This window comes from Nerophis lumbriciformis, linkage group LG34 (assembly GCF_033978685.3).
Source record: "Nerophis lumbriciformis linkage group LG34, RoL_Nlum_v2.1, whole genome shotgun sequence".
Classification (NCBI taxonomy): Eukaryota; Metazoa; Chordata; class Actinopteri; order Syngnathiformes; family Syngnathidae; genus Nerophis; species Nerophis lumbriciformis.
The window spans coordinates 25,478,660-25,504,171 of NC_084581.2; the positions used below are offsets into that span (position 1 = coordinate 25,478,660).

General features: G+C 39.4%; 1 protein-coding gene across 2 annotated transcripts in view; it reads right to left on the reverse strand.

The window, feature by feature from the left end:
- ufl1 (UFM1-specific ligase 1) overlaps positions 1-14,848 on the reverse strand; it is a 33,097-nt gene extending 18,249 nt beyond the window's left edge. For both annotated transcript variants that reach the window (XM_061929230.2, XM_061929231.2), the window contains exons 1-5: positions 14,605-14,848; positions 11,598-11,743; positions 6,037-6,065; positions 3,610-3,707; positions 1,513-1,627 (exon numbers count right to left, since the gene is read on the reverse strand). In XM_061929230.2, the coding sequence (XP_061785214.1) occupies positions 1,513-1,627; positions 3,610-3,707; positions 6,037-6,065; positions 11,598-11,743; positions 14,605-14,681 (465 nt within the window). In that variant the 5' untranslated portion in view covers positions 14,682-14,848. The remainder of the gene's footprint in view (positions 1-1,512; positions 1,628-3,609; positions 3,708-6,036; positions 6,066-11,597; positions 11,744-14,604) is intronic.
- Between the last annotated feature and the right edge of the window lie 10,664 nt (positions 14,849-25,512).

The following is a 25,512-nucleotide window of genomic DNA, read 5'->3' on the forward strand; positions in this document are numbered from 1 at the left end:
TACAGCCACGTATTAGACAGGAAGAAAAACAACATGAGAGCAACATCGGGCATCCTGAACTGAATCAGTAAGAATGATTCCAAGAAGAATTACCCACAATACTTCTTCTCAGATGGAAATGTAAAAATGGACAATACAAACAAAGTGGTTGAATCCTTCAATAACTACTTTGTAAATAATGGACCATGACTGGAAGAAAATATTCCAGATTATTTGTCATAGAGGACTTCAATGATACCATAAGCAAAAATCCTAGTTCGATTTTCCTCACAGAAATGACAGAAGAGGAAATAATACAAGACCTCAATTGACTTTAACAGAATTGATATGGAAATGATAGAAAGGGTTATAAAAAAAAAATCTCAGAACCATAAATGAACAAACAAAATTAAAATGGCAAAAGTTGTATCAATCTATAAGACTGGAGACAAACACAAATTTACAAATTATAGACCTTTTTTTTTATTTCCCAAAATTTCAGAAACCATACATATTTTGCAAGAGAATGCACATATTCATAGATAAAAGTGGAATACTTTCGAACAGCCATTATGGATACAGAGTTAACATTTCAACATCGATGACACTAATCAAAATAATGGAGGAAATGATCAATGCACAAACAAGTGTGGAGCTGCAGTGTTTATGGACCCAACAAAAGCATTTGATACAATTAATGATAAAATCTTGATTAACATATTAGAACAGTATGGCATCGGTGGGTAGGTCTCGAACTGGGTAAAAACTACCTAACCAACATTCTTATACTTTAGCAGATAGCATTTTTGTTTGATTTGATCTGTTTATTTATTCATTTGTTAGTTGTAAGCTGAAGTCAGTTTTTTTACTTGTAGTTTCATGATTAATGCTCTCAGGTAAAGAGGAACATTTAACATAACAAGAATGAAAGTTATGGCAAATAGGAACATCGTTGATTTTTTTCAGTTATTTTCCCCAAAATTCAGTAACATTTTATCTGATTAATTGGTTTAATCAAACAAACTAATAAATAGATTACTGGACTACTAAAATATTCGATAGCTGCAGCCAAGCAGTGTTTATGAGAGACTACGTCCAATTTGGTGTTAGTTTTATTTTATTTTGAACATGCATACAATTTGTGCATGAAAAGAAACGACCTGCCAGTAGTCACTTCTTCAACTGAAGATCAACATGAGTTATTTGTCAATTGGGCTTTTGACCTCAACCACATCTGACATGTGGGTCACTGCACTTTGAAATTAATATAGGCGTGACTGATTGAACTAAATAATCCTCAATCATTAGACCTACAACATCAATCTTACCTTTGCCCTTCGCCGACCAAAATATCCGAAACTCTTGACATGTTACCTGACACCTTTTTGGCAAAATCCAAAGTAATCTTATTCTTCAAGGAGAACTACAATGAGTACAATTTCATTGTCAGTTTTCTAACGGACTAGCAGTCATAGACTGTTTCACAGTTTGAGTAATTATTTGAAGAAAAAGAATGGCAAAAGTTTCACTCACCTCAGTTAAGAAGTCCCCAGGAAGATCATAGCTTTTACAAAGCTCTGCAATGCTGATCAAACCAGTTTCCTGTAGTCTGTCATTTGTTTCTTCTGCTAAATGGTTCAGGTAGGTGCTGTAGACCACAGAACAAAGGTCGATTTGGAAAATATGAAGGTAGCACAAAAAAAACGAAAAAAGTTCAAACCTTAAATGTTCACATCTCTCTCTATCAAAAAATGACTACAAAAGTAATCTTGGATGGACACGTGGCAGGATTCCAAAGAATGTGTCCAGCGAAATTATGCAATTATGCAGCAAGGACACAGCATCTTTAAATCTTCAGTATTCCATTCCTGTCAAAAGTTCTAGGGAAAAAAGTTACAGCTCAACTGCAGGATTACCTCAAACAAAACAACCCTTTTGAGAAGTTTCAGTCTGGTTTCCACACCCTGGCCACAGCACAGAAACAACCCTGTCAGGGTCACCAAAGACCTCCCGATGGCAGCACACACTGCTTACCTATCCTTTTTAAACTCCAAACAGCAGCCTTTGATACAACTGATCACAACATCCTACCCCACCGCCTGCACTACACCATTGGACTATCAGGACATGTTCACAACTGGTTTACCTAATATTTGACTGGCAGAACTGAGCATATCGCATGTCACCCACGATGTTAACGGCGGTATCCCCCAGGGCTCAGTGCTGGGCACCATCTACATGCTCCCCCTGGGTGATTTCCTTAGCAGGCATGGGCTATAATTTCACTGCTATGTTAATGACACGCAGTTCTAATTTAAAGACAAGCCTCACTTCTTCTTCTCCTCCTACACTGACCTGGAGGAAATTGAGGGGTGTGTGAGGCTAAACTTTGTTCAGCTAAAGAGTTGCAAAACAGAATTCATCCAGCACACATCTTCCAGCATCACCAGCATTATTTTTTTGGGTAAAACATCTCCCTCTCCACATCTGTCACCAATCTGCGTGTTACTCACATCAAACATCTCTGTAAAACATCTCTCCACCACCTCAGAAATATCACCAAACTCCGTTCCTCACTCCCCCTAGGTGAGTGCCAAGAAGCTTGTCCACAGCTTCATCTTCTCCAGGTTGAACTATTGCACTGCACTCCTCATCAGGATCCCTGGGTAAAGTATCCAGAAGCTTCAATACATACAATATGGCGCTGCCAGGATCCTGATGAGGGTGCGCAAATTTGGCCACATCGCCCCTATCCTGAAGTCCCTTTACCGGCTCCCTATTTCACTCAGATTTGAATACAAGGTCTCCCTTCCTACCCACCAGTGCATTCATTCATGGACATGTCACCTTATACCTCCATATGCCTCAGACTTCCATACGTTCCCTCCCTCCACTCTATATCCACATACAACCTCCAAGCTCAAAGAACCAAAGCCTTCTCCGCTGCTGCTCCTAGACTGTGGAATGCCCTCCCTGACCACCTAAGGGCCCCAAAGACAACAGCTGTTTTTAAACGAAACTTAAAACAATTGTCTTATTTTCTTTTTCCATTCATCCATCCATTCAGGCGGTAGGCGGGGTACACCCTGGACAAGTCGCCACATCATCCTACTTATTTTCTTTTAAAAAAAACATTTGACTAAAAAATATCCGTAGGTTTTCTTTTTAACCTTTGTTGTTCCTACATAATACTTTGTATTATCTCCCCTCAGTAGCACTTTTGATATTCTAGATATAGAAAGCATGTTATAAATTAAATGTAATATTACTATTATCCGACATTTTTTTGATCATATGTGCTCCTTTACCTTCACCATGAATTGTTATACGGTCAGTGATCAGGTCAACACATATGTCAGTGCACACATCAGTAAGGTGACTTCAACTGTTGTGCTCGCTGGCAAATTTGAAAATACACCCCGTAGGGACTTTAGATAAAATGGTTACCAAGTTTTAAGCAAATAAATGATGTACATTAAAAACATTTTCCTTAATGATATTCGGACAATAAAATGGTGTCCTAATTGTGGCCTCTTTCTAAAGTTACCGTAATTTAAATTATGAAAGCAAGAAATTACCTGTGATTAATGATTAATCCAAATTAACAAGAATAGGTAAAGTCATACTCACTCGTCGATAAGTTGTCCCAGCACAAGCTGAATATTTTTATCAGTTCTTGCAATATCATTCGCTTTATTTTCAACATGGACCCAATCCACATTGACAATCTGTATAGAAGAAGACCATAATATAAAAATTTACAATTGAAAAGCTACACATCATCCAAAAATAATAATTCAACACCACTGTTATCAAAAATAGAGGAAAGGGCTGTATTTCAAAATACTATAATTTTTTAGTTGCCCATTGCAAGGAAACAAGTACAGATAAACTAATGCCTGGAAAGTACAAATACAGGAGTATTTTGACAAGGAAGCCTGGTATGACGCTTGTTTGAAGGCACAGAAAAAAACCCATAATAGAATATTTAAACTGTACTGTACATTTGGTTGACAAGAATGAAAGGCACCCAACTGTTGTATGTGGGAATATAAATATGTTAAAATATTATGGAAATATGTCTTATACAATAGGCCCTATTCCACCTGTGAGAATGAGATATTTTTAAGTGTTCTCTTTTAATCAATAGTCATGTTTAAGTATGTGGGAATATAAATATGTTAAAATATTATGGAAATATGTCTTATACAATAGGCCCTATTCCACCTGTGAGAATGAGATATTTTTAAGTGTTCTCTTTTAATCAATAGTCATGTTTAAATCAGCTAGTATTTTCTCATGTAGTGTGTCTTCTCGTGACTTCTTTGCTTTTATCTTATGTCCGCTAGTAAATTATTTGTTTTGTCTTAAGGGCTCCTGTTTGTCGGCTCACAAAGCTGTTTTGGTCAGTTCCAAATCTGTTTTGAAGAAGCAGCTGCACTCCTTTCTGGGCGAAAGGGGCTGTTTTCGCTCTACATAGGCTGACTATTTGTTTGGATTTAGACCTCTTGTTGCTGATGCTATTGTTGCATTGTACGGGCTGGTCTCCTAAAGCTTTAGTAAAACTTGACCAAGTACTATTCTGTCTTGGTGGTCCTCTTTACTCAACAGATCCAAAGGAACTTAGGATTGACCAGTGTGTTTTATTCCCTGAGAGGAAGACTGGTCGCCCGCAACACACAGCAGGAACTTCCCCACTTACCCGGATAACGGGATGAATAAAGTTCCCCTATGTTTCCACCAAAAACTACCCGGGTAGATTTAAAAGTTCTTTAGGAACCTTTCGGAGTTCCTCTTAGCTAAATGGTACTTTTCCAAGTGACCAGGAAACTTTTCGGGGAGGGCTGTGCTGTCAAACGCTGATTGGTTGAACACAGTTGGGGGCGTTCCTAAAACTTCTCTTTCAAACCCACAACTGCGACTTGTTTATTTGTTACTTTTTGTGTATTTCTATTACAAAAAACTTAGAGAGAAGAACAAAAGGAGCTTTCAAAATGCAGGAACTTTTGTTGGGCATCTGTGTGCTGAAGAACGCTGATCAGTGGAACTATTTTGGAGTGTTTTTACTCAGCCATTGTCTTTAAACTCTATGCTGTTTAATGTTGTTTGTTATTTTTACAAACTTCATTTCGATATGCTAAGCTACAAGAAGTGGACGGACTCTTTTAAATGTATTTATGAATGCGTATAAAGCTGGACTCCAAAGCGGCGACCTCAGCTGCTTACTACTCTGACTTCATTGGATAAATGTGGAAAAAAGGAGGAAGCACACGAGTGGAACGAATGAATATGACATCAATTATTAACAATTTACTTTATTACATGTTGTAAAAGTGACACTCCATTTATCCTGAACCCGAGTGAACAGAATGCTAATGCTAACAAAATAACGCTAAAGTCGATGTGTTTGTGTTGAAGTTGTAAGATAAACGCTGACATTTATTATTTATATATTGTTATTTACAGCTCAAATGGACCAAAAGAAATCGCTTGATGAATTCCATCATTTACTATGAGGACAACTTTCTGACTGTTGGACATTGCGGACAAAAGCCTGACTTTTTATGAACAATTTGGTACAGTTTATTTTATAAATCATATTTTGTTTTGTATATGATTGCTTTGTATTTCTATGACTTACTTTTTAGTAAAATAACTGTGACCTAATGTCTGTTTATTTACATGGTATCAGTATAGAAATATATTAAACCACTCCTCCATATGTCATCAGCCTGATTTGTAGAAACTACCCTGAACTGTGAACTGCGGTGGAAACACAAACCACACACTTCTACAGGAACCTATAGATCCAGGAACCAAAGGTTCCAGGAACCAAACTTTTGGTGGAAAAGGGCCTAAAGAATGCACCACTAAGCACTAAATTGTGCATAGTAAGAATACACCAAAAGGACTTTATCTATAAATCTAACACATTTTGGACTTTGGAAGAAAGAAGATCATAACACTTAGAGTAGAGTAGCTAGCAATACCTAATGTTATACTTCCAACTTGAAGCCAAGCTACCATATGTCAAAGTTTCAATGGACTACACAGTACCTGCTGGAGTTCCACAATGTTGATTCGCCCTGAAAAATACAACATTTGTGTTATGTTGGCAACAATATAATACAGGACAGGGCTGCAAGTATATGGATGGTGAATTGAAAAATTGACACAGCAACTCTCTGGGACAATTTTTTGACAGCGCATACACAAGAAAATTCAATTAATTGATGCAAACCCCCCAGTGTCCTAGTTCACGAGATTTCCGGAATGCGAGCAGTCTGGTCTGTTGGATAATTGTTATGCTTTAGGTTGCGAACAAAAATTCGGGTTACAAGCCTCCCCACCGTAAGCTGCCGTATGTCACAGTGAACCCAGTAAGATCCGACCAATGCAGCAGGCCTTACTCGCTAGCATTAGTTTAAAGCTATAGATTTACATAACTTGGTTTTTCATCCACTGGAAAGAAAAAAAGTTAGTGTGAAAAGCTGTGCTGAGAAGAACTATATGACATTTATTGAGTAAAAAAAAAAAAAATCATCAAGAAACAAACGAGCGTAGGGCGGGGGTGATAAAATGATAACGATATTTATACACCCTACCCTTTAAATAGGCCCATTTTAGTATCCGTATCCACTCGGCATCCATTGCACCGGTCACCCAAGAGGGGGTTCCCCCACATCTGCGGTCCCCTCCAAGGTTTCTCAAATATGCAAAATTATGTCGCTTCCGGATTTGTTTGGTCCAACATTAAGCTGTGCATCAATATAGTGATATATTACATGTTCAATGACGTGTTCGTTATGTATCGGTATATTTAAACTCAGAGCAAACTTACATGAAGGATGATTTTGTTTTAAATGCACCTTATGACAACCACGCACGCCCGTCGCTCAGCACTAACGGAGCGTGTAGCGATTGTAGCAAGGCTAGTCTGCACCAAATCGAAGACGGGAGTCCATAACGCCAGCCAAGGACATTAAAATATTTTTTAAAAGCAGACATTTATTCATGAAAATATGGAGACGCTGCCGATGTTGTGTTTGACGGAGAAGAAGCTCCAAGTAGATAATGTGAAGGTCCGCCCTCCCAGGTTATTTATTACCTTACTTTACAAAACTATTATAGTTGTTTGTAATTAATTATATTGTGTTGCATTTCATACAATATCTACAGTTTTTCTTTTGTATTTTTTTAAGGCATATTACATATAAAATTGTGGTGTTTGGTGGGGGCAAGCACGGATTGAATTGTTTCAAGATACGAGCTGCGTCATAGAACAATTTAACTCGTATCCCGAGGCACCACTGTATGTTGCATGCTAGTGTAAATTGAGATTGCAATTTTTTTCCGATATTTTGTGCAGCCCGATAAAGAATACAAGTATTTTTAGGGCTGCAGCTATCGATTATATTAATTATTGAGTAAACTATCGATGAGATTGTTTAAAATAATCAAGTGATCGGCTAAAACACATTTTATACCCTCGATGCGCATTAAAGGAAAATAGTTCAAATAAAAAGCTATTTTCATGCATGCCATAAACATTCTTTTTTTCCAAATAAAAGCACATCTTTAACATTGAAATTGCACTTTTAACGTGATTTAAACTGATATTGTCTACTTAATATCTTACATCAATAACACATGAACATAATAAATACCATCAGCAGGTCGTTATAATAGTTAACAGTTGTGTTAAAGGGAACTACACTTTTTTTTTTAATTTTGCCTGTCGTTCACAATCATTATGAGAGACAAGAAAACAGGTGTATTTTTTAATGCATTCTAACTCCTAAATAATAATAAAAGTCAGCTTACAATGGAGCTAATGTGAGGCCCTCTTTTCCGCTAATGAAGACCTTTAAAAAGAACATCCAAAAAGCGCCAACAATACTTCATTTTCATTTCGTTGCCTGAATTTCAAACCAAGTATTAGTGATATTGTTATAAGCGCTAACGCAGACAAACTATTTTTAGTGGCGCATTGTCACAGAGAGCTAACAAGCTTGTTTCTGCTATGTTGACATAGCCCCTGCTTTCTTGCCTTGGAGCTTGTGAAAGTTAATTCTAGATAATAAACAATGCATTTCACCTTGATAGTAAAATGATGTGGACATAAACTGAAAAGTTGGTCAACTTTGACAGACAATTTAGACCCGTAGATAGCGAGAAAGCCATGCGAAAGATGATAGTTTGCACCCACATTTTTTTTACCCTTCGTGAGGACTGAGTCATTCATCAACTAAACGGGAAAATATCAACATCCTAACAGACTGACAACAGACATTGTACAGTAAGTGATGTTTTATTATATTTGTTGGCTGTCATGAAGTCTGCAGTGAGTAAGAATCGGTGATACTGTCGAAACAAAAGGCGAACGTTGTGATGCGGTTTTGAAATGGATGCGCTGCAGTCTGCTTAAAATGATCAAAATACGTAAATATTAAATGTTATTATGAATGTGCCTGTTACTACATAACATATATACTTACAGTGTGTATACAAATCATTAATGGAGATGTTTGGATGTTTTTCAGGGATCTATAGACAGAATATAGTGACTCCTATAGGCATACTTGCCAACTTTGAGACCTTTGAATTCAGGAGATTGGGGGGTTGAGGTGTGGGGGGCGGGGTTGAGGTGGGTGGGGTTGGGGGGGCGGGGTTTGGTGGTAGCGGGGGTGTATATTGTAGCCCGGAAGAGTTAGGATGCAAGGGTTTCTGGGTATTTGTTCTGTTGTGTTTATGTTGTGTTACGGTGCAGATGTTCTCCCGAAATGTGTTTGTCATTCCTGTTTGGTGTGGGTTCACAGTGTGGCGCATATTTGCAACAGTGTTAAAGTTATTTATACTTCCACCCTCAGTGTGACCTGTATGGCGGTTGATCAAGTATGTCTTGCAGTCAAAATCCATCTTCAGGAATGTCTTTTCCTCTGATTTATGAGTAAACAGTCAATTTAAAAGTAAACTGATGTTTCTGAATGGTTAATTGTGTCGATTTGACAATTGTCATTGCCCATGCTTCATCCATCCATCCATCCATCCATTTTCTACCGCTTGTCCCTTTCGAGGTTGCGGGGGGTGCTTCATAAGAAGGTCTAGTCAACGACAGCTGTGGTTGCTCTTTCTGGAGACACTGCCTTTAAGTGTTTTGGAAGGGAATTGCAATTCACAAGTCAATCCTAGCTCTAGCCCCCCAGCAACCTCAAAAAAAGACAAGCAGTAGAAAATGGATCAATGGGTTAGTGAGGTGGCGACTTGTCCAGGGTGTATACTACCTTCTATCCGAGCCCAGCAGGATAGGCTCCAGCCCCCCCGCGACATCAAGAAAGACTATGCGGTGGAACATTTCTCACTGGCACTCATCGAGGGCGGACGCTCCCCTTTCCTCTCCCTTATCTCTCCTGCTTGCTTCTTTGTCTTGTCTTAACTTAACTTTTTTGTTGCCTCTTTTTGCACTGCTCTCCAAATCTAAACATTTGAACTATTTAACTGGCCTCAACGAAATTGACAAGATCTTGGGTTTGGGGGAACCTGCTTGTCGTGATGGAGCGGTTGTTGCTGGACACACGACAAACTCTTGGGAGAAGGAGTGCCGCGTGTCTGGCAACCCTTTCAGTCGAGGACGTGAAGATATCTACCTATTCGAAATTATGACATCTGCTGATTGGAGTAAGCGTTGCTCTGGTTTGTCGACAAATTGGAAGTTGCTGGCAGTCTTCAAAGTACCCCAAAGCTGCCACAAATGATTGGATGATGCGGGAAGAACTGTGGACACTCATGTGATTTGGATCACATCGGACTGTCTGCCCCGCAGGATTTGAGGATCAGTCATAGACAATTTAGAGTGAAAAGCTAATTTTATTTTCACTCGCATACAAAACATTCTAACTTGGATTGTTTCCCTGGCTTCGAGACTCTCCCGAAGGACAGTGCGGCGAAGACACAACAAACTCCCTTCTTGTCTCTCATGGACACACACCTGTGGTTGTTGACTTTGGACTGACTATCGGCTTCACAACATCAAGGCCACAGAACAGAGACACACTGCAGGCTTACACACACTCATGCATCCACAAAAGATATACGCCCCAGACATACCCCACACCCAATCCAACGCCCTTGACGCAAATCCCATAGGGGTGATGGACGGATGGGCAGCGCTTGAGCTGCAGCCTTCCACCATGGCCGCTCACTCCCTCCCCTCTGTTGCTAGATATCTCGAGATGTACGTTGTAATATGTATGTTGGAGCCAAATTTCCCTATTTGTTTATATTGTTTTTATTTTGTTTTCTCTAATTGATTGCTGGCCTCAGTTCATGCTGAATTTCCTATTCGGCAGATTGCTCCGCCCACTTCCTCTTGAGAACCAGGAAGTGTTGACAGGGATGGGACCGTTGCTACGGTGCGGTTGCCATGGTAGCCTCTTTTAATTGGCTTCAGGTGCGAGCACTGGTGGGGCGATTGCATGGAGGACAAACAGTTTTCGACTTACTGTACAGCCCTTACCTCTGGGCCGATACTGAGGGCGACTGTGTTGACCAGTTTGACGCGTGCAAATGATTGAATGTCCAGTACTGTGGTTTTGTGTTTGGATACAACAATCCGTTTATTTTAAGCTATCAAATTTAAATCAAATGTAGGCTATATAACATAATGTATGCTGACCTTGAATGGCACATTGTCACAGCAGCGAGACCGGACCACACACGGCCCGGTCGAAAACTGTTTGTGTATATGTGCTTTGCTATGGAGGTTTTTTCCCCCACTCCAGACTGTCTAGATTGTATTTTTTTTACTCATCTTTCCCCAGCGTTGACCTTTTTCCCATCTTTTACGGGGCGCCTTGTGGCGACCCATCAGCGTTCCTGTTCTGTAACCCTGTACACTGTTTGTTTGTCTAATCTTGAACGAGTTTGTGCTGAAAACAAAGTTTTGTTGTACTTGTGCAATGACAATAAAGACCTACCTACCTACCTAAATGGATGGATGGACTGAGGATTTATCAAGTCGTTTTTCAGTTCACTCGTATTTCTGGCTGTGTAGTTTTTTTTGTGGTTCCCCCCGTGCGCTGCGACGTGACCGGCTGGCTGTGTCGCCTTGGAAACGATCGAGACGAAAGACGCTATGCTTTGCAGAAGGCAGACTTTCTAACCTGCGCCAAAGAGGTTATGTTTATGCCAGGGTTTATTTGTCTGTTTGTTAGCAACATAACTCAAAACATAATGGACAGATTTAAATGAAATGCCCAAAAACAACAATTGCTACTACGAACACACTTCCCTTCCTGCTTACGGCATTCCACGCACCCACCTTGCCGTCCTGCGTTGCGCAGGATTCTAGGAGATGTTTATTTTCAGACCCGGCCAACAGTAAAGCGCCAGAAAAAAACTAAACACTAAGTTTTAAATTTGATACAGTCACGGTATTATTGTAAAGACTTTGAAACCGAAACACAGCGGTATCGACAATACCGTTAAACCCATAATAGAATATAAATCAAAGAAAATCGGTTCATCGTTGTAGCCCTAATTATTTTTATATTTTTGTAATAATTATTGTCTTGTGACAACAGTTATTGACACACATTCAATTTGGTTTTCAGACTGACCTCCATGAACGTGAAGTTCATCTCTGATTTCTCGGTTGATCTGTGCTGGGGTGACATACTCCTTTCCATCAAGTGTGTGCACCACATCAAGTTTCTTGTCTTGAACCAGTCTGGCAATAATTTCGACACAATCCCTCTCGGATAACCTGTGAAGAAGATAATCATTTGAGGGTTAGTCAACTTTCTCTGTGGTACAAACACATAAGCCAGGCATCTGTAACACTGATAGTGCTATCTTGTACCCCTTTTGATCACAGGAGATGTACACAGAATTTGAACAATTATATGTTTCTTCAAAATAGCCACCCTTTGCTCTGATTACTGCTTTGCACACTCTTGACATTCTCTCGATGAGTAGTCACCTGAAATGGTTTTCACTTCACAGGTGTCATAGTTTTGATGCATTCAGTGACAAGCTACAATGTAAATAGTCATTAAAATAAAGAAAACTCATTGAAATGAGGTGTGTCCAAACTTTTGGCCTGTACTGTATATATAAACATACATAAATACATACATGCACAAACGATTATTTGCATTTAATTGTAAATATTTTTACATTTGCAACTCTGCGCGCGCGCACGCGCATACGCACACGCACCCACACACACACACACACACACACACACACACACACACACACACACACACACACACACACACACACACACACACAGTGGGGCAAAAAAGTATTTAGTCAGTCAGCAATTGTGCAAGTTCTACCACTCCATGCAGATCTCCTCTAGAGCAGTGATGTTTCGGGGCTGTCGCTGGGCAACACAGACTTTCAACTTCCTCCAAAGATTTTCTATGGGGTTGCGATCTGTAGACTGGCTAGGCCACTCCAGGACTTTGGAATGCTTCTTACGAAGCCACTCCTACATTGCCCGGGTGGTGTGTTTGGGATCATTGTCATGCTGAAAGACTCAGCCACGTTTCATATTCAATGCCCTTGCTGATGCCACGTTTCACTCAAAATCCCACGATACATGGCCCCATTTATTCTTTCCCTTACACGGGGTGTCCCAGCCTTCCGCCCGAATGCAGCTGAGATAGGCTCTAGCACCCACGCGAACCCGAACGGGACAAGCGGTAGAAAATGGATGGATGGATCAACTGTCCTGGTCTCTTTGCAGAAATACAGCCCCTAAAAAAAACCAACTGACTATGGTTCCATGCACTAAATGTGTCAGATATTTTAAAGAGGTCCCGTACACTGGGCGGGGGAGGCGCTTACTTCCTTTAGCCTGGGTAAATGTATTGCTTTTCCGGTTGACCTATGACATCACACCAAAACAAGCCATATTTGCGGCCCCTTACAAGCCTAGTTCTTGTTGTACCTGATGTCTGCTGTAATATTGGCACAGATTACAGATATTACGTCTATAATGGCTATGCTGATGTCGAATAGCAAACAGCATCAGAACATTATCTTAGATTGTGCTACGAACATGACACTACGACCAAGAAGGTCACGAAATGGCTGGATTGAATGCAGGTCCAAAACAAACACAGGTGAGAGAGAGATGTTTTGAAGGAATTTTCAAACGAAAAATGGAAAGAAAATGTATGAATGTCTCCAAGTTCATACAATAATCTCTGTGGATTCATGGGCATTTTAAGTCCAAAGGAAAAGACCATTTGTACCCACTTCAGATGAGGGCTGCTATTTTCCTGGACATTTTTCTGGCGTGAAGAGGTTTGTGTATGCTTTCTTCTTTGCCTTATAATATATCTAATATTATATACAGTACATGCCAAAAGTTTGGCCACACCTTCTCATTCAATGGTTTTCTTTATTTTCATGACTATTTATATTGTAGATTGTCACTGAAGATCTCAAAACTATGAATGAACACATGTGGAGTTATGTACTTAACAAAAAAGGTGATATAACTGAAAACCTGATTTATATTCTAGTTTCATCAACATCGCCACCCTTTGGTCTGATTACTGTTTTGCACAGTCTTGGCATTCTCTCGATGAGCTTCAAGAGGTAGTCACCTAAAATGGTTTTCACCTCAGAAGTGACATAGTTTTGGACAATCTACAATGTAAATCAGGGGTGTCAAACGTACGGCCCAAGGGCCGGATCAGGCCCGCGAACAGGTTTTATCCGGCCCGCGGGATGAGTTTGCCAAGTATAAAAATTAACCGGATAATTTAGAATGAAAGAAACAGCTGTTCTAAATGTGTCCACTGGATGTCGCCATAGCAATTATTTATATCTTTGTAGATGATGCTACATATGTACAAAACAAACCACGTGATAAAAACTACATAAATAACAGACTGTAATTTGATTTTGATATCATTGTTTTATCTTGATAGATTGAAAATTAACACCAATGAGTTGACTTGTGAACATTATCACATAATTTATTCAGAAAATATAAATAACGACAAATAAAGATAGAATACTATTAACCACAACATGAAAGTGTAAAAAACAACAACATTATGATTTGTACAATTTCAGAATGTGCTTGTTCTATTTTTAAACTAAGAAAATAATCTGAAGTTGTCTTTATTATTAAGTTATCGTGCCTACCAGTCCGGCCCGCTTGGGAGTAGATTTTTCTCCATGTGGCCCCCGATCTAAAATGAGTTTGACACCCCTGATGTAAATAGTCATGAAAATAAAGAAAACGCATTGAAATGAGAAGGTGTGTCCAAACTTTTGGCCTGAACTGTAAATAATGTATGATTATTACCATCCATCAATTTTCTACCACAAATACATACTTTACTTGTAACAATTATACGAATCGGAAGGTATCTAGCATACACGATAAGCAGTCAACTCGAGAACAAATAGGTGTCTGTGTAAACTGTCTGTAGACGTGTTATGAACCTTTCAACGTCATCCAAATCAAACCAGCCTAAAAAGTCTAGTCAGCAACAATGACACATTTTGACCACAGCACTCCTTTAAATTTATATTCATCATTTTGATAGTAAGCTAAATAAAAAGTATCTAAATATAGCTTGTGTCAAATGTATTTACCTTTGCACAGTATCGGCAAACTGTGCCCTTTGGAAATCCGCTGCAAGTCGTCGAATTTCTTCCCAGTCAGCCGCCATTGTTAAGGTATAAACTTATATAAACTAAGGTATAAACTTATATAAACTAAGGTATAAACTTATATAAACTACTTGTAATCAGATGTTCACTCCGGTTCGCTAGCAAACTCTTTACGACACGTCAACTTGTAGCACGGCCAGCAGGCTGAAGGCTGTCCCTATACGATCCGTACCGGAAACACTATAGTTCCAAGAGCGCGTAAATAGTACGTCACTTCCTTCACTTGACTTCTTTTTCTTTTTTTTTTTTACAACGGAGCTTCTGTGACGTCACGTGCTGTGATAGTTTTTGGAAAGTTGTTTTTATTTTAAAAGAGAAAAGCGTATTTACTAGAAGAAAAAAAACAATAATATGGACATGAAAAAAAATCAAATGAGTCAATGTTTATGAAATGCAAATTGTTTGCGTTTTTAACATGTAAATCAATAAAATATTGTAACAGCTGCTGTTTATGTGTTTTTTCATCGGCTGCCTTTTTTGCAAAGATTTAGAAATATTGAGAATATATATATCTTACCACTGAACATGGAGTTAAATCTCCCGTAAGAGAGCCTTTCCACTCTTTGGCTGATCTGACCACATATACATACATACATACATACATACATACATACATACATACATATATATGTATATATATATATATATATATATACATATATATATATATATATATATATATATATATATATATAGTCTATGTACACTATATATATTAGAGATGCGCGGATAGGCAATTTATTTCATCCGCAACCGCGTCAGAAAGTCGTCAACCATCCGCCATCCACCCGATGTAACGTTTGATCAGAACTGCACCCGCCCGCCATCCGCCCGCACCCGCCCGTTGTTATATATCTAATATAGACGATGCAAGGCATTAGTGAGGCATACCTGCCAACTACTCCGGTTTTCCCGTAATTCGTACGGTTTTCATCAACCTATTCCGGGTTACGGTTGCAGTGATAAAAAATACGGTTTTTCATTAATTTAAAAAAAAAAAGGGTGAAAACTACGCGAATTGCACCTTGTGCAGACAAGATTTTTCGATCGGACACGGAGGAATTAGCGATGTAAAAGACCACGTTGGGACAAAAAAACACAAGTCTAATGCCGTTGCTAGCGATACAAGTGGAAAACTTTCAACGTTTTTCGTCGCCCAAACAGATTCTTTGGATGTGATAAATGCCGAAGTTTTATTTACGGAGGCAATAATTGAGCATGGATTTCCAATCGCACTGGCTGATCACATGGGACAGTTAAATGTTTGTAATGCAACCTTTAAAAATCATTACGCGGTGATCGCGGTCCCAAAAATAAACTTTTCTTGCATGATAATGTCCAGAAAAATTGGCTTTATATTACTATAGAGTCCTTTTAACGAATGAGTTTGATGGTTTATCACAAACCTTAAATGAAAGAAGTCCTTTGTTCTCCTGCACCATATGCATGCGCTTTGGCCTTGCTTTGTGTTTGGTGCGCAATCCTGTTGGCTGTATTTCACAGCACGACATACTGTTAAAAGTGTTTATACTATTTATGCTTTCAAGTCCAAGTTGAAGAAATCTTGTTAAAAGTTGACAGCATAACTACCAAAATACAGAAGTATGTCCTTAATATTTTTGCAGTGCTATTTCTGTTGAAAAGTTCAAATGATTACATTAGAGATGTGATGTGCCACTTTTCAAGTGTCTGATGGCTTAAATTAATTTTCATTAATTTTTCATATTTTGAATTCTTTTGAAAGGCTTACAAAAAAACTACATTTGAATTGTAATTCCATGCTATTGACAGGACTATTAATTTTAATGAAGTTAGCTTACCATGTTTACAGTATGATAATTGTGATAGAAATGTGAATTTTAGGCACAGAATATTTTTTACAATTGAACAAGGCAGTAGATTATACAAGCTTGGACAGAAAGTTAATAATGACACCAATTTTTTTTTTTATGGAATTGTTTAGTACTGTTTTACCATTTGTTTACTGTAAAAAGTGTTTATACTGTTTATACTTTCAATTAACAAATTGAAGTCTTGTGAAAGGTTGACAGGATAACTGGCATTAACTGTCAAAATAATTTCAAACTATTGAAGTTAGCTTACAGAATAAACATGCCAATCAACCCATATGATTTTTGCTGTAATATTTTTGTTTTGAAAAGTCACTGTGACTGATAGAAAAGTGATGGTTTTAGCAACATTTTAACCTGTCTGAATGCTAATAATCATTTTGCGTCGGGGGGCGAAGCCCTGAACCCTCCACCAGGACTTTGTCCTGGACCTACCGGGGCCTGCGGCCCTTGGACCCTGGCTACTAGGTTTTTCTGATTTCAAAAGTTGGCAGGTATGGTGAGGTTATAAAGCTTTTGCCTGTTAAAGAAAGGAGACTGATCCAATGCAGCACAGACTTTCGCGTGCCACGCTGTCACGACCCAGACGCACACCAGTGCGCAATCATATGGGAGCCGCGCTGAGCGCACCTCCAAGCGCGTCTCGCTGCCGGCGACGGCCAGGTATGGGCCCGACGCTCCAGCGCCATCCATTTTCAGGGCTAGTTGATTCGGCAGGTGGGTTGTTACACACTCCTTAGCGGGTTCCGACTTCCATGGCCACCGTCCTGCTCTCTATATCAACCAGGGTGAGCCCCACCCCTTTCGTGAGCGCACTGCGCGCGGAGTGACCCCTGTTACGCGCCCCCGGCAACAGGGGTGGCGGGCAGGTAAGCTGCGCGGGCGGAGCGCGCGGAGTGACCCATGTTACGAGCCCCCGGCCACGGGGGTGGCGGGCAGGTAAGCTGCTTACCTGCTGCGCGTGACGCCGGCCGCGGCGAAGGCGGACGAGGCGGGGTGTCGGTGCGGTGGGCGCGGTAGTGACCCTGGACGTGCGTCGGGCCCTTCTCGCGGATCGCCTCAGCTACGGCTCCCGGTGGGGCCCTCTTGGGGGAAGGGGCCTCGGTCCCGGACCCCGGCGAGGCGTCCCTTCTCCGCTCCGTAAAAGTGTCCATCTCTTTTCTTTCTTCTTCTTCTGTTGTGGCATATGCAGCAGGTGCCTGCTCGTTTTTCGTATGTGGGTAACAACATTTAACTATGTATATATATTTACCAATTGGTTTAACTGCCACCCGCCTGAATCTATTTAAAATCTAATTTTTTTTTATTTCAATCGCCCGACCCGACCCGACCCGACCCGCGGATAAAATCTAATTTTTTTTAATTTCATCCGCCCGATCCATGGATAATCCGCGAACTCCGCGCATCTCTAATATATATATATATATATATATATATATATATGTATATATATATATATATATATATATATATATATATATATATATATATATATATATATATATATATATATATATATATATATATATATACATATATGTATATATATATATATATATATATATATATATATATATATAGTGTATATATGTTGTATGTATATGTATGTGGGTATGTGTATATATATATATATATATATGTATGTGTGTGTGTGTGTGTGTGTGTGTGTGTGTGTGTGTGTGTGTGTGTGTGTGTGTGTGTTTGTGTGTGTGTGTAAATCGGCTCACGAATTGGCCAGAACATACATCATCATATAGAATATATTTTTTCCTTTTCCATCATATCTTCTGTACATATTTACTTTACAAAGAGAAGAAGTGTTCCTCTCATTGCCCTATTTGTATTTGACTTTGTTAAATGTTTGGATATATTTAGTGTTTGGCGCAGCTGGACCGGAGGAGGATGGGATAGAAAAAAAGAAAAAAAAGAAGACAGAGGTGGAAATTGTGGGGACAAGAGGGTGACAAGACAAAAAGACACAACAACCACAGCAAAACAAATACAACGACAGCAATACATCAGCAAATACGATATACTGAAATAAAAAAGAAGACAGAGAGGGGCATTGCGGGGACAAGAGGAGTACAAGACAGAGAGAAACAAGAGCAACAACAAAATAATAGCGACAGAACCACATCAGCAAATATGATATAAACAAATATGATACCAAATATTATAAAGAAGAACAAATTAGTCAAGTAGATAGTAATAACACAATAATCACAATGAATATTTTTGCACTACAATGGACCGATAATATTACCAATAGAAATACCAATATTGATAATGAATAACAATAATTACATCTGTTATCGGCATTACAATTGCTTCAAATGCAACAATACATGTATGTAATGAACACTTGAATTACAAAAAAAAGGAGAGAAAGAGGAGGAAAAAGAAAAAGGAACAGTCTCTACTAACCTTTTACATTGTTATTGTAAAAAAAAAAAAAGAAAAAAAAAAAGGTTAAGCTTTAGCAGCATGCCATGTTTTGTGATTTGTGTGTGTATTTGTATGATCGTGTACGCTTGTATGCAGGAATATATGTTTTCTGAAGCGTGATTGCATGAATGTATTTACATAATGTATATGTGCATGTCTGTGGATGTATTTATGTATGTATGTATGTATGTATGTTTGAACATATGGGAATTATGAATGTGCATATGTATGTATGTATACGGCAGCCATTTTTCAAGGCTTCAGCAGCAATGCCATATCAGTTTACGAGATATAAATTAATTGTTTTTCATATTTTGACATGAACTATATCTAAATGCTCCAAAAGTAGACTGTATGCTATCCATCCATCCATCCATCCATTGTCTACCACTTACCGGTGCATAAAAACATGAGTGTTTATAAATGTAGCCTTCATACAGCATAGATACATTTTATTCATAGATAATTTTTTTATGCTTTTACATGTGTATATTCTATGAATAATTTTAACAGATACTTATCTTAGTTTATTTCACATGAAATGAATTTGACTCTGCATTCCAATTAATATTTTCAATCTCAGTATTTGATTAATTATTTATTTTCTTATGGAATAGTTATGTTACAGTTGGCGTGAGGGAGAATTCAAGATTTGGTGCAGACTCAATGTATTCATAGCACAAATAGTATTTAATTAGTCAAATAATACCACATGATAGACAGGACAGATGTCTAAAATAGCACACTGTAGTCCAAGAAAAAATAGTCTATAAATACATTGTGTGTAAATACAAACAAAAACAAAACATTGCGGTGTCTTTTTTTCTGATTCGAATTTGTACAACAATTGCATTATAATTTTGTGTAATAATGAGCTACAAATGAAGTAGAAGGCTGTGTTTAACGTCCTATTTAATGCTCGTTCAGTACTCCTCTTTGTACAGCAGATGGGTCCCTTGCCTCTGGTATAACAGGCGCTTGACCTGGCAAAGTATGGGCTTTTAGTATGAATATTAGACTATAGTTGGGTGCATAAGGGGGTATTTTTTCATGCACTAAATCAGTCTGATTGAGGCGCTGGAGGATGTTACAGTTATGGTATTAGTTTGGAACATTCATATAGTTACATTGTGGCACAATCACATATTTACAGTTTCACATTTCAGTTCAGTTCAGTTCAGTTTCAGTTTATTTCCCGCCACCACCGACTCGTAGAACATCTTCAACATCTTTGTACAGACGTTGGAGGATCCTAGCCTCCTGAGTAAGTAGAGGCGGCTCTGACCCTTCTTGTAGAGTGCCTCAGCGTCTTTTGACCCATTCAGCATGTGGTCGATGTGTACTCCGAGGTATTTATAATCCCCAACCATGTCCACATCGACCCCCCCTGATGGAAACAGGGGTCGCCGGAGTACTCCTCCTCCTTCCCAGGTCCACAACCATCTCCTTGGTCTTCGTCACATTGAGCTGGAGGTGGTTCTTTCCACACCATGTGACAAAGTCCTCCACCAGTGCCCTGTATTCCTCCTCATCACCATCTTTAATACACCCCACTATCGCAGAGTCATCAAAAAACTTCTGAAGTTGGCAGGACTCTGACTGATAGTGGAAATCGGTGGTGTAGATGGTGAAGAGGAAGGGGGAGAGGACTGTCCAAGACACACAGTCTTGCAGTCGCACGTACTGTGGTCTGTCAGTCAGGTAATCAACAACCAAGGACACCAAAGGGGCCTCCACCTGCATCGTCTCTATCGTCATACCCAGTAGTCCGGGCAGTATGGTATCGAAAGCACTGGAGAGGTAAAAAAAACATGACCCTCACACTGCTCGCAGGCTTGTCTAGGTGGGTGTGGGCTCGGTTCAGATGATTCCCGGGCGTGGCCACCGCTGCTGCCCACTGCTCCCCTCACCTCCCAGGGGGTGAACAAGGGGATGGGTCAAATGCAGAAGACAAATTTCACCACACCTAGTGTGTGTGAAAATCATTGGTACTTTAACTTGATTTCTTGGGTTATTCCATTCCATAATTTAATTCCACATACGGATATGCTAAATGTTTTAAGTGTTGTAACAGCATACAAATGTTTTAAATTAGATTTTTTTTTTTACATTCTTGGTGTTATGTACTGAGAAGGGAAGGAGGCGACAAACAAGGCAGAACTGTGGTTTACAAGGTTTATTGAAACCTTTGATGAGTACGTGGCGTGTGTATGCTACTCTAAGTGAATGGGTGTAGACGATGTGTAGAATTAATTGTGTAAGTGTTACCAGGGGTTGTTTGTGAGTGTTGAATGTGTCCTTCGTCGAATCAAGGGGGCAAGGCAAAAAGGCAGTCCGTAAACAGGCAAGGGGTCGAGGTCAGGAGCGAGGCAGCGTAGTTCGTGTCCGAGCAAGGGTCGAGGATCGAGGAAGGCAGTCAGAGATCTAGATGGACGTCGAGAGGCAAAACACAATCACAGATGATGGGAAAGACACTGCGGAAAACATGAGGGACATGAACGAGTGAGACACGGAAAGAGCACAGAGAAGGCGAGCAAAGCACAAAGGAGGGAATGCCAGACGTGATGCTTACTGGAAAGATGAGCGACGTTCTGGCAAAGGTTCCTCGGGTCTGCTGGTCTTTATGTCGCTCCCTCTCATTAGGTCCAGGTGCGTTGATCCGCGATTGTCTGCAGCCTTGTTGCTGCGTGGGTGTGCTGCGCTCAGCGCGAGCAGGGGCGTGTCTGAGCGCGCTGCCATCGGAGGTGCCAGCAGACCCAGCTGCCGGGGAAAAGCAGGTTCGAGCCCACGCCGTGACACTTGGGTAGCAGGTTATAGTTTGCTTTGTACATAATTGCATTGCAACATGTCCGAAAAGGAGTTAAAAGAAGCAGAGTTTACTTCATCTTAGCCCTTTTCTGTTTCATAGCAATTGTTAACACATTTGTTCACTTCCAGTAGTCAATCTTTAACACAAACAAATAAATAAATAATGAAATTATTTGATTAAAAAGTTTCTTCTTGCTTTCACTGAAGTTTTTTTTTTTTAAACAATTTATTTTTTCTTTCTTCATTCTAGATTGGAAGTCTAACTCCAGTTCCACGCACATACACAGTGGTTAAATGTACACTGAAAAATTCCATCCCAGGTTTACCCTTACCTTTACACAGTTCGACTTCCAAAACATGATTTACGTTGTTGTTGATTATCTTGTTCTGAGAATCTGTGGTCTGGAGTTAGTAAATTTGAAGTTAAGTGACTTCTCAGAAAGCAACTGGATGAGTGTGGATTAGTTTGAAGGTGAACTATTATGCAAAACAAACTTTTCATACCTATTGGTACCTGTTTTTGTGCATTTGGGACCTGCATATTGTAAGTCGTTAAATTTTGAAATCAAACCATGGAGTCACGGCGGAGATATTTATAAAACAATCTTTCCTTTTGCTTCCACCAAACGAGCCGTTTGGAATTCGCCCAATTTGTAATGTTTTTTATAAGTGTGACATCAGTGGATATCTCCAAAAATGGCAGAGATTTACCCAAAGAACTTTGTGCAAGTCCGTCATTGTAGACTGAGGCTGTGATCAGTATGTTCCTTCTTTTTCTCTGTCCTCTTGCTGTGGGGCTGACTGGGACATACATGCAAATGCGTCCTCCGCTGTTTGTCAAGACTTGGACTTTGGGGTTTGTTTTCCCGGAATGCAAATGAAAGTTAGCGCGGGCAAGGCGTGAAGGTAAATACATTATTTATTTTACACTAACAAAGGAACAAAAAACGCGCTCAAGGCGGAAGTACAAACTTGACTAACAAAACAAAAAGACTTGCACGTGGGCAAAAAACTATGGACATGAACAAAAGTCGCTAACTGTGGCATGAATAGAAAAAACCTACTTGACATGGCATGAAGTGCGCAGAGGTAAACAGAGTGAATGTCGGCAGGCCGACCAACAGAAAAAGACAGGCTTTAAATAACAGTGACATGATTGGTGACAGGTGTGTGAGTCCAAACGTGGAACAGGTGAAACTAATGGGTAACCATGGAAACAAGACAAGGAAGTGAAAAGGCAGGAACTAAAAAGAGTCCAAAACCCAAACAGAACATAACTTAAACAAAACATGATCCACACATGACACTGTTGCCATTTCTAATACCGTTTAGTTCAAACTACGATTGTCCCGATACCAATATTTTGGTACAGGTACCAAAATATATTTCGATACTTTTCTAATTTAAGGGTAACACAAAAGAATGGCATCCTTGGCTTTATTTTAACAAACAATCTTAGGGTACATTAAACATATGTTTTGTATTGCAATCGAAGAACAATTTTGGCCTTAAGTAAAATAGTGAACATACTAGACAACTTGTCTTTTAGTGGTAAGTAAACAAACAAAGGCTATTAATTTGTCTGCTGATGTATGCAGTAACATATTATGTCATTTTTCATTCTATTATTTTGTCAAAATTATAAATGACAACCTGTAAAAATTGATTATTAATCCACTTGTTCATTTACTGTTAATATCTGGTTATTTTCCATTTCATCATGTTCTATCTACACTTCTGTTCAAATGTAATAATCACTTATTCTTCTGTTGTTTGGATACTTTACATTAGCTTTGGATGATACCACAAATCTAAGTATCGATCCAATATCAAGTAGTTCCAGGATCATACATTGGTCATATTCAAAGTCCTCATGTGTCCAAGGATGTAGTTACTGAGTTTATAAACATAATATGAATTTTAAAAAAAGGAAAAAATATTTTGTGACGATAAAAAATATAAATGTATTCATCTTAGTATCCACTATGTACGCTATTGTACTTGGTATCATTACAGTGGATGTCAGGTGTAGAGCCACCCATGGCATTTGTTTACATTCAGGCGCGCTAGCTTTTGTTAGCGGAGACGCTGGTGAGCTGTTGTATCCTCCTTTAGCTATTCCTTGTCCTGCAGGGATGATAGTTGTAAGAAACGTACCTTTTTTGTCACCATGGAGGCGAAGATTAGTGATTTAGAAGAAGCTCAAACACTGCCGACTGCGGATGGATGTTCGCTGCTAACTAGCTAGCCATATCATAAAGCACCTCTTCCTGAGGGCATTACAGTGTTATAGCTTCACCTTTATCATTGGTTTATAAGCCAAAATGCATCCATTCTCCCTTTCCGGTCTACACACTGTGTCTGCTTGTAAGTACTCTGTGATTATGCACTGCCGACCATGCTCCTCTGCTCATAAACCCAGCAATGTAATGACATTGCGGCGCTCCGTCATGCCTGTTAAAAAAAATAAAAAAATAAAAATTGGGAACCCATCCATCCATCCCTTTCCTACCGCTTGTGCCTTTCAGGGTTGCTGGGGGTACTGGAGCCTATCTCAGCTGCATTATTGACAAGTCGCCACCTCAATGCAGGGTCAACACAGATAGACAGAACCGGTACTTTTCAAACAGAGTATAGAACCGTTTTTGATTCATTAACCCCCCCCCCCCTAGAGGGGGGGGGGTTTACCCACATATGCAGTCCTCTCCAAGGTTTCTCATAGTCATTCACATCGACGTCCCACTGGGGTGAGTTTTTCCTTGCCCTTATGTGGGCTTTGTACCGAGGATGTCGTTGTGGCTTGTGCAGCCCTTTGAGACACTTGTGATTTAGGGCTATATAAATAAAGATTGATTGATTGATTAGTACTGCGATACTATATTAGTACCGGTACACTGTAAAACCCTAGTTTAAACCTATATCCGTCAGTAGACTCCATATGGAAACGCTAAAAACTACAACATGGCTGATAGGGAGAAAACACAGTCAAAATTGAGGCATATATATATACAGTAAGACTGCAAACATAACGACGCATCTTGAAGAGACGGCAAGAAAGCGGGTTGAAAACGGTCTGTAAAAGTTTTGACCAAAGAACCATCATTACATGTTACGTAGACCACAAGGAAGTGTTATAATTGTAAAAAAAAATCATAATATGTATGACCCTTTTAAACCAAATTAGTTTAGTCCTGTTTTTATTTTTTTCAGAATCAGAATTTGATTTTTTCGCCAAGTATATTTAACACACAAGGAATTTGACTTCGTAAACTGTGCTCTCTTTGTTTAATGCAAATGCCCTGAACGCAAAACTAGGCTAAAGTGTTTACAAAGTAAAAGGAAGATGCTTCCGAATAAACATCCATCCATTCATCCATTTTCATCATGATTTTTTTTTAAATATGAGGCATAATATATAATTCATCACATAATCATTGAATTGTGTATGCCACAATTTATTGATAACTATCTATTCATGTGAACTCCACTGATTATTTATTCAGCTCTTCAGGGCGGATCACGTAAAAGAGCTGTCTGTAAAGACGAGGGGAGGCGGAGTATGCTTCTACAATAATGAAGGTTGGAACACAGATGTCACAGTGTTCACATCTGGAGTTGTTTTTAATAAACTGTTAACAGGTTTATTCACCACTGAGGTTATTCTTGTTTGTTATGGTCGTTGTTTACATCCCACTTCAGGTCTGCGTAACAGAGGGATTACATCACC